Source organism: Furipterus horrens, unplaced genomic scaffold (assembly GCF_987537825.1).
Source record: "Furipterus horrens unplaced genomic scaffold, mFurHor1.1.pri manual_scaffold_4, whole genome shotgun sequence".
In the NCBI taxonomy this organism is placed as follows: domain Eukaryota; kingdom Metazoa; phylum Chordata; class Mammalia; order Chiroptera; family Furipteridae; genus Furipterus; species Furipterus horrens.
In genome coordinates this window covers 137,269,308-137,283,867 of record NW_028327174.1, presented here as the reverse complement: position 1 = coordinate 137,283,867, position 14,560 = coordinate 137,269,308, and the positions used below count along the sequence as shown (strand labels likewise).

At 40.1% G+C, this 14,560-nt stretch overlaps 1 protein-coding gene across 1 annotated transcript; it reads right to left on the bottom strand.

Moving 5' to 3' along the window:
• Window positions 1-391: 391 nt before the first annotated feature.
• PLIN2 (perilipin 2) lies at window positions 392-13,432 on the bottom strand. Its single transcript, XM_090274072.1, has 8 exons — window positions 13,378-13,432; window positions 13,097-13,292; window positions 11,180-11,262; window positions 10,379-10,742; window positions 9,564-9,745; window positions 8,621-8,755; window positions 7,663-7,953; window positions 392-627 (listed from the first exon to the last, which is right to left on the bottom strand). The coding sequence occupies exons 1-8, from the start codon at window positions 13,405-13,407 to the stop codon at window positions 487-489; spliced, it is 1,422 nt and encodes a 473-aa protein (XP_090130198.1). The 5' UTR covers window positions 13,408-13,432; the 3' UTR covers window positions 392-486.
• Between the last annotated feature and the right edge of the window lie 1,128 nt (window positions 13,433-14,560).

The window sequence follows — 14,560 nt, the reverse complement described above, 5'->3', positions numbered from 1 at the left end:
AACCTAGAGTCTAAGCATTTACCCAGCATGATATGCTTCCTTTCAGTTGATCTGTTTTCGGTCATATGCCCACCCTAGGCTAGGGGAATGCAAAAGAACCTTGACTAGCATACCCACTGAGACATCCTCCCCACAAAAGGACACAAAGGTTCTGTTACTAGAAGAAGCAAAAATAAATCCTGGGAGGCAAAACTACACACACACACTTGCTATATTCGTACAAACACACACAAAATGATTAGAGATTATGTAGACCAATTTTTATTACAGGCATTTCAATGATTAAACTTTGAAAAATATATTAAATGATATGTGATACAGAACTAGAATCTCTTTCAAAAGCTTGGATCAAAGTTTCATTGCAATTAAGACCAAGTAATAAAAAAAAAATAGACTAATCCCCAAAGCCCACAGGAATAATATATGAGCAAATATAAAGTTTAATGTGACACAAATTTTGTATTCAGCCAAAGAAGCGTTTTCTTGTTAGTTTTTCAACATTTCTCCCTGAGCAAACTCAGGGTTATTAGCATGTGAATGATGTGATTCATCCTCTTCTTCCAAAGCTATAATATCTGGAATTTCATCAGTCTCAGATGTCAAGTCTATGAGAGTGAAATCAAATACCTGTAAAAGAAGAACCTTGGATATTAAAACAAACACTAATAAAGTAAGCTGGCACCTGCATGTGAGTGAACCTTACTTTGTCTATAGCTGTGCTTTCTGACAAGGTGTTTTATAGTCTTACTCCCCAAATCCACTCATATTATAAAGGCACTAAGGAAACTTCTCTTTAAATGGATACTAACTAGTGGTAGACTCATTAAATGAAAGCTTTCTGAAAACACAAGAAATAAAGCATTTCTGGTTATTCATTTATCTATTAATCTACTATTCTCTTAAAAAATAATAATGCTCCACTTTTTTATAAGCCTGACTTCCAATAATGTAAATCATTTGGGAAATGTCTAGGAAATGAGGACGCAAAAGGTCTATTACTAGTTGAAATAGCCATCAAAGTCCTAGCTCTTCTCTTCATTGGAAAGGCTGTTACAGATAAGTTCTATTAATTCTTACTTTACATACAATTTTGATAAGCTACATAAGTTTCTTAGCTAAAAGCAGATTAGAAGCAGAAAATTAATGAGGTATAATAAATTACTAAAAGGTGGAATCTTGACAGCTGAGGGAAAAAAATTACCTAGTTACTTAACAGAGACAAAACTAACTATAAAAATCCTTGAGTGTAGAAGTCTTTTGCTGTGAATGCCCATCAGTAATGGAGGCCAAACTCAGAATCTGACGCTTACTTGGAAACTAATGAGATAACCATAGTCCCTCCCTGAAAAGGACAAGAAAGTGGCAATACATTATTTTCAAGAAAACCATGTGACCACGCTAGGAATCCCTGGACCCTGTGTACATTTCACAGGTTTTTCACCACACAACCACAGTGCTCACCTTTCCTACCGGACTTAATTGATTCACATATTTATCATGACTTTCCAGAAGGTGGCACTATACATGTTGAAGACAAGGTACCGTTGTCTAATTTGCATAAAGGTAGGCGAGTGTTGGCAGCGTGAGATCCTGGATAGGTGAAGCTGCTACAGAAATAAAAACACCATCTATGGGAATTTCACTTGCTAGTAAAGGTGAATGTGCAAGCAATGCTGGTAAACATGACACAGAATCAGGACAATTGACTTATTTTGAAGTATAGAATAATTACTGAAGAAATAATGATGTGAAAAGAAAAATTAAAATTTTAGTTTGTTTGTATAAAAGTAATTCCTACATATAGGGCCATAAAAGAATAACGCAAGAGGTAATGATTAACTCTAACACCAAATACATAAGACCAACCCTGTTGAGGGTTTGATTTTAACAGAAATCTCTTACTATCCAAAATAGGTTGTATATACAGCTTGATTATACTTGCAAGTTACAGGGTCGGTCGGTAGCAACTTGGTTTTGCTTTACTATCTCTTTATCCTTTACCTGAACAATTTGATGCAGCTTCACTGGGGACACACCTCTGTCCTACAGTAGGAACAGCCTCTTGTACCAATGTTTTATCCTTGGCTAAGAAGAGTCTGTGAAAGTGGTTAAAACTCTCAGCCTATGGAACAGGTTGGCACTTATCACAACAAAATTAGTGATTCTTGGTACTCATTGCACAACATTCAACTGGTCAATGCTAATTCCTTTGTATTTGATTTATTTAAGCAGATACATCAATAGTAGGTCTTTTTTTAAATTAATTTACTTGTTTGTTTATTTATTTTTATTTTTAGAGAGAGGGGAAAGGAGAAAGAGAGGGAGAGAAACATCACTGTGTGGTTGCCTCTCACTCGCGCCCCCAACTGGGGACCTGATGTGCAATCTAGTCATGTGCCTTGACTGGGAATCGAACCAGCGACACTTGGCTCGCAGGCTGATGCTCAATCCACTGAGCCACAGCAGCCAGGGCAATAGTAGTTCTTTTCAAAATGAGACATTTATGGAGCCCACACTGAGGGTCTTGTTTGGAGAGAAGGGACTACAGCTAATGATATCCCTATTTTTGTTTCAAGGTAATATCATTTGTTTCCTATTTCCTTTACTTCTCAAAGTGTGGATAAATGGGTCTCCTGCAGTAGAATACTGGGGATGATTTTTTTTTTTTTTTTGGTGGGGTAGGGATTTGCTTTTTAAAAGTGCAGATGCCTGGTAGTACCTCCAGACCTACTAACCAGATTCGCTGGTGGTGGAACCCAAGAATCTGCATTTATATGTCTTACCAGTTAATTCCTGGCATAGACAGAAAGGGCAGGGGAAGATGGGTGTGGTTTTATCCATGCTGAGGGCTCAGTCGGGCCACTTTATATAAGGGAATCAATCTGATAAATACATTAGCTACCTCCTTAGCTGAGTTTTCCTTTACTCTAACCTACGTAGACAATTAAAAAGAAAAAGTGCTTGATTCACACTACTCAACACTGACTCTTATACATTTTTGATTTAAATGGTTAGCAAGAATCACAAAGTTAAATAACAAATGTTGGTGAAGATACAGAGAAATCAGAACCTTCATACCCTGCTGGTGGGAATGTAAATGCTGCAGCCACTTTGGGAAAGAGTCTGGCCGTTCCTCAAATAAACATAGAGTGACCATATGACCCATGAGCAATTCCACTCCTAAGTATCAAAACAATTTAAATGGTAACTATTTTTCATCACTGATACTTACACAAAAGTACCATTTAAGCTGTTGATTACTTTTGTAAAATGTCAATTAAGTAACACTCTTTACTACTTAAGAGGAGATATAACTTAAGTTAGTGTTCTCTTTCACTTTGGTCAATAAAACTACAAACTCAAATTGTTGCTGAGATGTCATATTTTGCAGGTTAATTTTGTAATAAAGGCAGGAAATTAAAAAATTAGCAACCTGGGGCCTCTAAAGATAAGGACAAATGGTGGTATACCAGAATATTATTTGAATATTCATTAACATTCTTCCTCAAAGACTTTTGTAAGTCTTGAGGACAGTTTCTGGAGTTTACATTTTCAGCAGGGCTGGGTTCATGCTTTATACTATTAGGAACTCAAGTATTGAATCAAATCATTTTTAATGCCAGTACATATAATAAGGTTATATTCACATTGTCTCTCTAACTAATAAGTGCACGAACTATTAATAGATTTTTTTCAGTGTTAGCTCAAAATGTGCATATTATGACATGGCTTTAATATCTTTTATATGGCTCTCTCAAATAGCACTTTCATAAAAGAAAATACCAAGGTAGATAACTTAGAAGGTCCACTCTACATCAAGCCTAGTCTCCTGTGTGAGATTCAAAGCCTTTCATTATATTTTAATCCATTTCTCTCTAATCTGCAAGCTCAGTTTAAGCAAATTAAGCATGAAAGAATCCCAGGCAACTCTGTCCCACCTCCTCCAAACACCTGCCTTTCACACTGCCTTCCTATCATTTCACTTAGTCATCTTACTGACAATCTTAACTAAAGATGCATTGAATTGTATTATTCAGCAATCTCACAGTCAAACTCAGTAAACTGCCTGCTTCTCACCACCTCAGCACCAACTGAGGGTGTGATTTTCCTTTTCAGCCTTTTCCATTTGAGTGCCCCTGCCTCTCAGCTGAGCTCAGTCTCAGATGAATGGTGATCAAGGCTTCATCCCTCACCAGCCCCAGAAATATGACCTGGGCCTATCCCAGTGAGTGTCCAATTGACACCATTTCTTCCAAGAATTGGTCATTTCTAAAACATGGGACAGTAGCATCAGAATCTCGAAAGGTAAACAAGGAGGGCAGGGAAGACACCATAAAACATGTCTTTGGCTTAAGCTGACCTTAAGCCTGAAGAGACTTCTTACTCTTCTCTTTGAACAGTTTGACACTATTACCTTTCCAGTGTCTCCATCATTCAGATGAAGTGGGCTGCTGCAGGTCAGACTCGAATTTTAAGATACTCAACAGTGGAATGACTCAGTATCTTTTCCTTACTGTGGAAAAGATGGTTACTGTGGAAATATTATAGGATAACTGTTGAGAAGGTGGACACCTATAGCACGAAAGTGTTGTATTTATACAAGTTATAAGTACTTTTGCTTATAGAGCAGGGACATCTCACAAGACCAACACCCATGCAGACCTCAGTGCTGGGTCACTCCTGAAACTGAATCAGGACAAGGCCCCGCTGACCCAGTCCCAAGCCCATGAGAATCCATGAAGGTCAGGCTGGAAAGAGACCCTCCTTTCCATTCCCCTGCACTGGACAGATAGATGCACAAATATCTACCCCGCTCCTTGTTCCTCCTTCCCTCATGAGCTAAATGGTACTCTAAAAGAGGTATCTCAGGCAAACCAAATTTCAGTTTTTTCCCTTTAAATTTTTTGTTTTTCAATACCTATAACGCCTTAACTAAGTGAAAATATTTTACTAATCATGACCTTATAGTATATATGCTCACACCTGAACTAGCAAATTAAAGATACTACATGTCACTCTCTCACAGATGGCGTCCCGGTGCCTCTCATTCAAAAATAGAAAAAGACAGCCCATCTTCAGACACTTCACTTTCATCTGTTGAGGCATCGCTAATTTTATGGCAGATGGAAAACTAAGGCTAAGATAGTAATGGCTAGTATACTATTTTCCTTTAATTTTTTTTTTACCCAGAATAAAGTCCATATTATTATTACATGCAAAGAAAAACACGTCCTGGAACATTCAGGCACACCATGGCAGGCTTCATGCAGTTAAATATTTAAAAACCTGCCATAGTTACTGTGCTAGGCCTAGCTTTTTTCCTCAGAAGAATTGCTCTCCTTGCCCTGGCTGGTGTGGCTCAGTGGGTTGAGCACCAGACTGCAAATCGAAAGATTGCTGGTTCAATTCCTGGTCAGGGCACATGCCTGGGTTGCAGGCCAGGTCCTCACTTGGAGGTATGCGAGGCAACTGATCAATGTTTCTCTCACACATTTGATGTTTCTCTCCCTCTTTCTCTCACTTTTCTCCTCTCTCTAAAAAATAAAAAATTGTCCTCCTTGGGGAAAAGTGTGTTAAACCGAAACTGCTAGTTTATACAATAAAGTTTAGGATGCAAGAACACCACAAATTTTGAGACATGTTGACAAAAGAATGAAATGTGCTGAGGCACAAACTTGAGACACAGAGACAGACAAAACCACAACTGTGCATAGCTTATGGCAAAAAGCAAAGGCTAGTGGTGTTCTTCTAGAAGCTAAGTGGTCTCCTTCATGTTGTCTTGCTCATAACAAATAGCTTTGAAATGTCTCCTTTTCACAAACAATTCAGTTGGCACTCTAACTCTTATGATGGGAAAATGCAAAAGTTTATGTTCAGGTAAGAAAGCTATAGTTTACGAATTTTTCAACCAGTTAAAATAAACCACAAAATGCTAGCCTTGGAATTTGGAGGCAAAGAGGGACAAGGCCATGCTCACTTTAAACTAAAGTAAAAAAGTTTGGAGGCTCTAGAAAATGCATCACTGGGGGCAGGCAGGCAAGCAAGTGAACGGATAGGCTCTATTCCTGAAGCCCATGAATCATGACAGTGCCATCTTCCCAGAAACCAGAAGCTCCTTAGCTTCAAGAATCTGAGTCTTTACGCTTCAATTCAACTCACCTGTTTACTAATTCCTGGTGTTACCTCAAGGGGAAAAAGTTTAGCTCTATAACTTAGTTTTGATAGATTCATTCACACCAGTGCATGTAAAGTTATGTGCTGCTTCCTTGTATTCACGGGAAGAGGTGAACCAGGTTAGAAAGAGGAGACAGATGAGATTTAGATTTTGATTCTGTTGAAAAGCAGTCTTGCTAACCTTTTAGTAAGGTCAGGCAGGGCATGTAGTTCTAGATCACAAATTCAATGATTTTTTGGAAACAGTTTGCATCCTGTTGTTTTTTTTATAAGGAGATTTATACTTCCTAAGTAGCTGATCAACACTCTAGGAGCTAGAATACTCTAGGCAGGAGGCAAGACGAACCCTTTTTTACAGGGGATCCAAAGTCTTTTTACTTCCGGTTACTCTCACGTGATCTTAATTCTGACCAACAACTGTTAGTGACTTTCTCAGAAAGTTAGTGACAACACAGTCCAGCTGGACACTAAACATCAGTCAGGGGTCACAGTGTAAATGGCCCCTTAGCGAGTAATGCCTGCTGCCTTTATGTGAGACTGATGCAAATAGTCACTCACTGGCCTGCTTTCAGCCTTGGTTCCTATTCAGCAAGGCAGTCAGGCATGAGGAGGTCCTTCCACTGGTTTAAAAATCCTCTCAAGGGGCCTAGTAAACAGGAAAATGAAGGCAACTGTCACCCAGTAAAACCCTTATATGCACATTAGTTTTTCACTTGTTTAAAACCTGTCATCAAATATTCCATTTTTGACATTAGTCCTCCAATGTTATTACACTGCCAAATTCCCCCTAACAGGCCAACTGGAATTCATGAATGTGTATTAACAGCCCTATCATGCAGGCGAAAGCAGCTCAATGAAAGCAACACACAAAGCACATGGAACACACGGCATACAACTGATCTATTCTGTAATGAATTTTATTGAATACACCAAAGACAATCCTTTATGAAAAAAACAAAATACAAAAAACTAAATTTGTATAAGCATGCATGTGTGACAAACCAGTGATGAGGCCTGCTGAGACCAAACCGGGGCAGACCCAGTTCAGACAACAGCCCACATGAAGGTGCTTTTATTCAATGCAAACACACAGCAACAGTGGCAACAGAATGAGACCACAAATGCAACGTAACATTTTGTGACCTCTGACTAGGCTCTGGCCAGTCTATCATTCTTTTCTTACCAGCCACATAAGACAAAGAACTCATCTGTTAATGTCAGAAACTTTAAAGATCTTAATCCAGTTGGAAAAAACTACAATGAAGAGACCTTTTTTCTAGCCAGCCATTTCCCCAATTCCAAGTTGTCTAGCAGGTTAATTTCAACATAATAGAAGGTGTCATCTGGCTGCACCATGCACTGGTGAAAGGGACAGGATTAATGTGGTTTGTGCTCAAGCTGCTGGGCCTCCTGACTGGTTGTGTCCTTCTCTGCACCTCGATCCTCAGTTTTCTGAGACTCGGTTATCTGAGGATAAAAGGGACCTACCAGCCAGTTGAGGGGTGTGTTGTTAACAAGATAATCCATCACATCATCTAAAGACTCTTTCATTTTCTGCAGCTGCCCCTTGCTAGAAGTAAGGAAGCCGTCAGACACTTCTTTAAAGGACGCAGCATTGCAGAACACGGAGTAGATGTCTCCAGCCATCACCCCCAAGTGACTGGCCTGATCTTGGATATTCTGTGGTAACCCCTGGATGTTGGACAGGAGAGTGGAGGACGTGGTCTGCAGCTGCTGAGTCAGGTTTCGGGCAATAGCAAGAGTACGTGACTCAATGTGCTGAAAATAAAACAAATTTTAAATTAGCAGTGGACCCAACAATGCTATGTATGAATTAGTTCAATTACAGTGTGCTAGCTCTGTGTCCACCACATATGTGGATTCTTCAGCTTTTTAAAATCCTCATAACAATCCTGAGTGCAACAGCAGTATTTTTCTTCACATTTCATAGACATGCACACTAGCTTTTGGAACCTAAAGAACCACTTTTGAGGACTACAACATGCTATTTCTTTTGTCTGGAACATTAGTCCCCTTACTGCCCTTTCGCCTACTTTATTCTCCCATTCAGTTCCAGCTTAACACACCTCTTCCAGGAAGTCATCTGACTCATCCATCCTCACTCCAAGACCAAGTTAGTCTCAGAGCCCCTGTTTTTATGCTGTCAAAAAACACCATAACAGTAAAAATGCCTGTGTCCCCTGTTAGTCTGTACTGAGGACAAGGCCTATGTTTCTCATTTAGCTGCATCCCTTAGGAGCAATATGCATATCTGTAGGTTGTTAAAGTTACTGCAGTTCGGCTTTTCTGTCACATAACTTTGCTTTTCTGCTCCAACTTTTGCTGAAGAATAGTATTCTAAGAGAAATAATGGGAACATGGAAATAAAAGTCTGGCAGAACTTCTTCAGGAACTGTCGTGGATGACTGTGTCCCAATCGTCTTACCTCGGCACAGTGTGATTCATCAGTATCATCGTAGCCAATGCTTCTCTTCCACTCCACCCAGGACAGGTAGAGCTTGTCCTGAGCACCCTGAATTCTCTGGTTGGCACTATGCACATTCTCCCTGGCAAATTCAATCTAGAGCACATTGAAATAAAACAAAGGAACTAGTCAGTGTCAGCCTGTTCTCAGATCTATGATGAAAATCAGACAACATAAAAATAAAGAATATCCATAGACTTGAAGAAGAGCAATCCCTGCCCTCACTGTTACTTATTACCAAGTAATCATAGTTCTCTGCTGCCTCTACTTAACTATTAAACCACTGTCTCCAAATTTACCTCCAGTTTACCTCTAGTGTAAAATATAAGAAAAAATTACAAAAGAGAAAGGAATTCAAACTTCCTCTTCCCTATTGTCAGCCACCCATTTTTGCCTTCCAAGAATGGCAGTACAATACATATTGTTCTGTAACCTGGCAATGTTTAACAGCTACACAATAGTCTTTTATGATATATCAATTTAATTAGTTCCCTATTAGTCAGCATGCATTATTTATAGTCTCTTACAACTCTAAACAAACATACATATCTGTGGGACCAATTTCTGAAAGTACTGATAGGTGTGTTTGTAACTTTTCTAGAACCAACCCTCAAATCCTCCAGAAGTCTAGAAGTACACCTTTCTCTATATACACTTTGCCAGTGTGTTAGGAAGAGAGAAGCGCCTATAACTTGACCCTTCAGAGTAAGATTAACAACACTTCATATACTTCAGCTATTTGTACTTCCTTTTCTGTGAGTTGTCTGTATAATCTTAGCCCATTTTTCTATTGGGTTGTTCATAAGTTAAAATGAAAAATTATTGGATTTCATGATTATATTTACTCTAACCCCTTGAGATAAATGAACTCACTTCAGATACCTTTAAGTAAACTTTTACTCACCAGGTTAACAGTGGAATGAAGCTGAGAAATGGTCTCTTGGCTTTTCTGCTTAGCTTCTTTCACTCTGCTGAGAGCCTGCTGGTAGGCACGTGAGCGGAGCTTGGTAGACAGAGACCCCAGCCTAATATAATAACTTGGCTTCTGGAGAGTGTCAAATCCTTCAACTTTTTTTGCTTCTTTTTCTGAAGTTAGAAAGATGGGACAAAAAACATTAGGGATCAAAGCTATAAGTTACAATGCCTAGACTCTACCCTGAATCTTGATTTTGTTGATTCTAATTACCCACCTAGCAATTATACACTCATTTTCCTAAGACAGTTCATGTCTACTGCTGGGCTTGACTACCCAGAACACTGCATCTGACAGGTTAATTTACACATGTCTCTTCCCACTAGAGAAAGCTTCTTGGGCAACACAGTACCTGGCATATAGTAGCTATTAAATGTTTAATGATTCTGCAAAGCAGCCCATTAAAGACTACCCATTTGTAGAAAGTATTTCTCTAGGCTAATTTCTCCTAAAGTTTCAAAACTTACTATGTACAATTCAATGTGAAACTTAAGATTGCTTTATGAAAGAAAATCTATAAAGACAGAAACATTAGTGTTGTCCAAGGGAGATATTGGAGATTCAGGCACGAAGAATCTTTTAGTGATGGAAATATTCTAAAACTAGACTGAAGTGATGGCTGAGGAACTGTGAATTTAGTATGAAAAAGGTGAATTTTGTAGTGTATAAAGTATATTTCAATGAAGCTGACTTAAAAGATTGACTTATGATATGCAACATTATTTTAAGACAAAAAATCCACTTACCTAGTTCTTCCTCAGTGAGAGGGAGGTATTGGTCTACCAGCAGCTCTGATGTGGTGAGTGCATTTTCTACTCCACTGCTCACCAGCTGCATCATCCGACTCCCCATGACTGTGTTAATACTGCCATTGACCACAGACTTGGTCTTCTCTACACTGCCAGTCATTGCTCCTTTAGTCTTGTCCATCACCCCAGTGATCGTGCTGGCCACAGAATCCTTGGCCCCGGTCACAGTTGTTGTCACAGCATCCTTTGCCCCAGACACTGCTCCTTTAGTCTTGTCCATCACCCCAGTGATTGTGCTGGCCACAGAATCCTTGGCCCCGGTCACAGTCATCGTCACAGCACCTTTGGCATTGGCAACAACCTACAAGTAGAAAAACAGATCACCTGGCTGGTGAGAAAAAAGGGCATAAATACATATTGAAGGTCTTAACTAAGGCAGCACAGTTGAAAAGTTAAAGGAGGAATTGGGCCCTTGGACTTTCTAGCTTTAGGTCTTGAGCAAGTCACTAAGAATTGATGAGCCTCAATTTCCTTATCAGGTATATTTGCCCAACCTGCCACCATTCAAGGGTTGCTGGAGTAGCAAATGAGGTAAACATATAAAATTTGTCAAGATGATATAGGCAAGCATGTCTGTTTCTTCATCTTACTGCGTGTGCTCTCAGACACCAAGTGAGAAAAGGGTTAATGTACCATCTCTGTATTTACCAAGCACCACATGAGAACCAGTTATGTTAAACAGATAGAACATGAAAACATGTGAGGTGGAAAGCCTCAGCCTTCTTGTCCCAAGCTCACCTGATTTGTTGGCTGGTTCAGAATAGGCAGTCTCTCCTCAATCCTGTCCAGCCCCCTACAGGCATAGGTATTGGCAACAGCAACTAGAAGAATCACAAATGGGGAAAATGTTAACAGTGTAGGTATAGAATGAATACATATTATCATATCTTAAATATTTAGTTATAAAAACCAGCAAGAACACTGACCTTCATTTATCACACTATGCATTGCCTAGTATCTCTAGCTCAGATAGGAAGGGGCTCAGGAGGATGCTGGCAACTTTCTTCTGACAGGGAAATAAGAGGGTGTGGGAACAGCAGGCAGGAGTGACAAGCTAGGCAGGAAGCTGGCTAAGAAGCTTCTTCCTCCTAAGGTTAATGAGGCTTCACCAGAACCCTCATTCAGGGAATAAGGTATCTGAACTCTCAAAATTAGCATTTCCATGCTAGTTTAACCCCTACATAAACTTAATTCAGGAAATGGTTCCGCTAACAGCACCCTGGATCTCCCTAACAGGGCCTAGATTTTAGCCCAAGCTTCCCCTGAAGATAATCAAGCCAAACACTAGTCCTACTAAATCCATTTGGGAAGTAGCAGAGTTAGAAAACTAGTCTCTAACTTTTATTCCCAAAAGTCCATGACTTAATCATTTGGGAGATTAATTTAAATCTTCATTTGAAAGGGTTCATGTATAAAAACCCTGACACATTGCTAGTGAGGATGTAAAATTATAAACCATTTTGGAAAACAGTCTAGGAGGTCCTCAAAAGTTGAAACAGTTATTATATGACCCAGCAATTCCACTCCTAGGTATATACCCAAGAGAACTGAGAACATGTGTCCACACACTTATACACAAATGTTCACAGTATAATTCATTATTCTTACCACCATAAAGCAACCAAATGTCAATCAACTGATGAATGACTAAATGAAGTATGATCTAACCACACAATAGAATGAATATTATTCCACAGTAAAAAGGAATGAAGTACTGATATGTTATGCAACTATCATCCATATCATTCCCAGAACTTTTTGGTATGAGGTTCCTTTTGGGGATGATAATACAGTAGTCCCTCTCTATATTACGGTTCACTTATCACGGCCTCACTGTATTGCAGGATTTTTTAAAATATTATATTTAATTATTTATTGCAGATTTTTCACTATATCACAGGATTTTGCAGTACTGTATACGTTATGTTGTTAAAGTTACGTAAGTTTAAGAGTGTAGAATATGTTTAAGAACATAAGTAGCGTTTATAAAAGTGTGGAAAAGGTCAGTAAGGGAGTGGGAACGGTTAATAAGGGCCTGTGAACGGCTTATAAGTGTGTGGGAAGGGTTTATAAAGCCTTAAAATATATAAATACTAAAATAAATGTAAGGTTCCTACTTCGCAGATTTTCACCTATCACTGGGGGGTCTAGAAGGTAATACCCACAATAAGTGAGGGAGTACTGTATTCTAAAATTGATTGTAGTGATGCTTGCACAACTCTGAGTATATTTTTAAAAAACACTGACTTGTACATGTTAAGTGGGTGAATTATATGGTGTGTTAATTTATATCTCAATAAAGATATTATTTATTTTAAAAGCAGTTCATGTATACTGTCTGGTCCCAAGGAAGTCAATTTCAGTTTACACACTGCCTCCCCTTGTGACTTCAGTTACCAATGTAGAAGAATCTGGGGGATTCTTAAAAAGTTATCATGAACATCTGCCATTGCTATGAAGCAGACCTAATATAATGAGGGTCACCCAGCAGTTTCTAAACAAAGGCAGTATGTGCCTCAGGAAAGGCTGAAGATTCCCTGATGCTGCCACTGTGTGCTCAGGGCACTAGGCTGGCATTCACCATATTCAAATCAGCTCCAGGCTCACTCCTAACAGGTCCCTTGAACTAAATCTTGAGGGGGAATCAGAACTCACTTTGTGGCTCTAGCTTCTGGATGATGGGCAGAGCACTCATTACAGCCACCGACGTGATGGTCTTCACACCCTTCTCCGCGATCTCACACACAGACTTCAAGTAAGGATACTGATCCTTTGTAGTGACATAGGCCGAGGACACGAGGTCATATGTGGAGCTTACCAACGGTAGGTTGGCCACCCTAGTCACCACACTCTGCAACCACAAAGGAGAGGGAGTTAACTTCTCAAAACACATGGAGAGGAAAAGGAATCAAGAAACAGCTATTTATAATTCATACCGGCTGTGGATCAACTGCAGCTGATACCATTTTTCTTCCTGGAGAGAGAAGAAATCTGCGGAAGAGAAACTTATTTCAGGACACTAGGATAAGATTCTCCCAGATTCATTCCCTAACCCAAGCAACTGCTAACTTCCAAGTAGAGAAAAATTCGGTATGATGTAAGCATAGTCTTCTGTACTTTTCCCCACCCTCTAGCTCTGAGAGCTCTCCCCTAGGCAAACACCTTCTCAGGCAAAGTTTCAGAGCTTCTGTGTAAACTTCAATAGAAAACAGACTGCAGGGAAAAGCCAAGTTGCTGATACATTTTGTTTCTTCTCCAGAATACTACAAATGCCTTTTGAAGGGCAATATCTATTCACAAAAATGCTAACCAAGTTGAAATCCATGTTAAAACTAAAGACAGATTTCAAGCAGAAGACATCTTCAGGACTACAGAGTTGGAGCACGTTGGAAGGGTAAAGAGGGGTTTATTCTTTCCTTGTCAAATAAACTAGTTTGGTGGTAACTAAGCACAGGGGGAAGTAGGTGCTCCCAGGAATTGAGAAACAGTTCCGGACGCCTTTAGATGTAAATTTAGTGTTTCCAACGCCCCACACCCACACAAAATTGCCTCACTGCTCAGCAACAGAGCTGGGAAGTTACAAGAGCGAGTACAGCCTGCTGTCCACTACTTCTGGGCCAATCAGTTCACTCTCTGGCCACCAAGCGTCCCAGTTCTAAGAAATGAGTAAGAACCGCACTAAAAGGAGAAGTCAGGCGCCAGAATCGATTGCCCCGCTATCACTACGTACCCCATAAAATTCTGCTTTAAGACGATGTTCTAACGCATTACCTTTCAAATAATGTTCTTTGGGGACAAATTAAAAATGTTACCCCGCAACCAAGCAAAGAAGCTACAACTGTGCTACAGCAGCTGGCAGAAAAGACGACTCAACTGACAAAATCAAGAGTCGAAAGCGCAGGCCCAGGACCGCCCCTTCCCACCGGAGCCCGGAGGCGTGCAGACCCCACCGGCCACCACCCCACGCCGTCCAGCCCAGAATCCCACCGGGGACGCGGGCCAGCTCGCAGGTCAGAGAGGACGCGCACCCACCGATCACAGCAGCCCAGAGGCGAAGATCCGGTTGCCCTACACGCCCAGCTCCAGCAACACTTGCGGCGCCCAACGGCCGACGGACCC